Source organism: Poecilia reticulata, linkage group LG1, assembly GCF_000633615.1.
Source record: "Poecilia reticulata strain Guanapo linkage group LG1, Guppy_female_1.0+MT, whole genome shotgun sequence".
Lineage (NCBI taxonomy): Eukaryota > Metazoa > Chordata > Actinopteri > Cyprinodontiformes > Poeciliidae > Poecilia > Poecilia reticulata.
Genome location: NC_024331.1, coordinates 14,174,197 through 14,175,646, shown reverse-complemented (window position 1 = coordinate 14,175,646; position 1,450 = coordinate 14,174,197). Strand labels below are relative to the sequence as shown.

General features: G+C 40.3%; 1 protein-coding gene across 7 annotated transcripts in view; it reads right to left on the bottom strand.

Moving 5' to 3' along the window:
* Positions 1 to 1,450, bottom strand: part of htt (huntingtin) — a 42,838-nt gene that overhangs the window by 16,435 nt on the left and 24,953 nt on the right. For all 7 annotated transcript variants that reach the window (XM_017304694.1, XM_017304689.1, XM_008408507.2 and 4 more), the window contains 4 exons: positions 1,324 to 1,422; positions 1,053 to 1,237; positions 620 to 746; positions 384 to 487 (listed from right to left, as the gene is read on the bottom strand). In XM_017304694.1, the coding sequence (XP_017160183.1) occupies positions 384 to 487; positions 620 to 746; positions 1,053 to 1,237; positions 1,324 to 1,422 (515 nt within the window). The remainder of the gene's footprint in view (positions 1 to 383; positions 488 to 619; positions 747 to 1,052; positions 1,238 to 1,323; positions 1,423 to 1,450) is intronic.

The window sequence follows — 1,450 nt, the reverse complement described above, 5'->3', positions numbered from 1 at the left end:
AGTATTCAGCAGGTTGTTTTCTAATCTATTAAAATTAAATATGATCGGGACACTTAATGATATTAGCGATTAGGTAATCCATTCAGCAAGCACTTTTACTTTTAATACTTAAGTATTTTTAAAAGCCAGTACTTTTTTACTTTTACTTAAGTACAAATGCTAATGTGGTAGCTTTACTTTTACTTGAGTACATTTGTGTCTGTGTATTTGTACTTTTACTTAAGTACATTTTTTGAGTACTTTCTCCACCACTGGTAAATTTAGGCATATCAAACCACATCAATACAAAGCACAACTCTGCGGTTGTCATTCCCATTAAATTGGCCTCCTTTCTATACATTACTGCTTAAAAGAGAAAAGTTCTTGCTTCCAGCTGCATATACCTCTTGCTGAGTCTCTTCCTCCTGATCCATTGTGATTGGTTGGGTGACCAGCACCCCCAGCAGAGTGGCCCAGGTTTCCTCAAACTGAGTCCTACTGCTCCAGCCTGAAGAAAAATCCCAGGTTAATTACAAAATGCACATTAATGTTTTTTTAAATTAACCTTAAAGTAAAAATTGAGTCATCATTTTTGGAAAGCCCTATATATCCCGTTAATTGTAACTATGCATATCTGTACCCAATGTGTTGATGCGGTAAAGGAATTCCCTGAAGACGTCCTTTTCCTGCAGGAAGTCCACAGGGATCTCAGGCAGCGTCGTGCCAAATTCTCCACCTGGTTGTGGGGACCAGCCCAGTTTCCAAACCTGAACATGAGCGCACATCATTAGAACAATGTCAATTTATTTAAAACCAAAGTGCTGCACAGTATGTTAAAACTACTGATAAAACACATAAGAAAACAAAACAACTAACTAAAAAAAAAAATAGGACAGGTTAATTACAATATTAGGCTTTATGTAAATGCCAAAGAATAAAAATGAGTTTTCAGGCGTTATTTGAAGTTGTCAAGTCTACGGGCGGTGACAGAAAACGCCCGGTCTCAAACAAAACACGATATCCCGTTATGCATCTAAGCTGCAAGACTTGTTTTCTTCCTTTCAGACACCAACCAGTGGAGGGACTCTGGTGTAGCTGTTGACCAGAGGCAGGCGTGAAATACTGATGATGATGTTTCGCAACGTCGGAGTGAGGAAAACTGGAAACGCCCGGTTCCTCGGGTGACCCAAGGAGAGGATGCTCTGCAGTCCTTCCACCAGTTCTGCCATGATCTCACATGCTTGCCACTCGCATTGGACTGCAACAAACAACCGTCATTCAAGCAGGACCAAAAGACAAAATGCACTAAAACAAAATTTGCGCAATTTCTGAACCACTTCTTACTGTTGAGAAGAGCCGAGTCCAGCTGATCTTCACCGTCTTTTTCTCCTCGAGACTTTTTCTTCTCTGGATGCAGCAGCCGGTCACCAGGATGAACAGCCACTGAAAGGCAAAAATATATATGTGTATA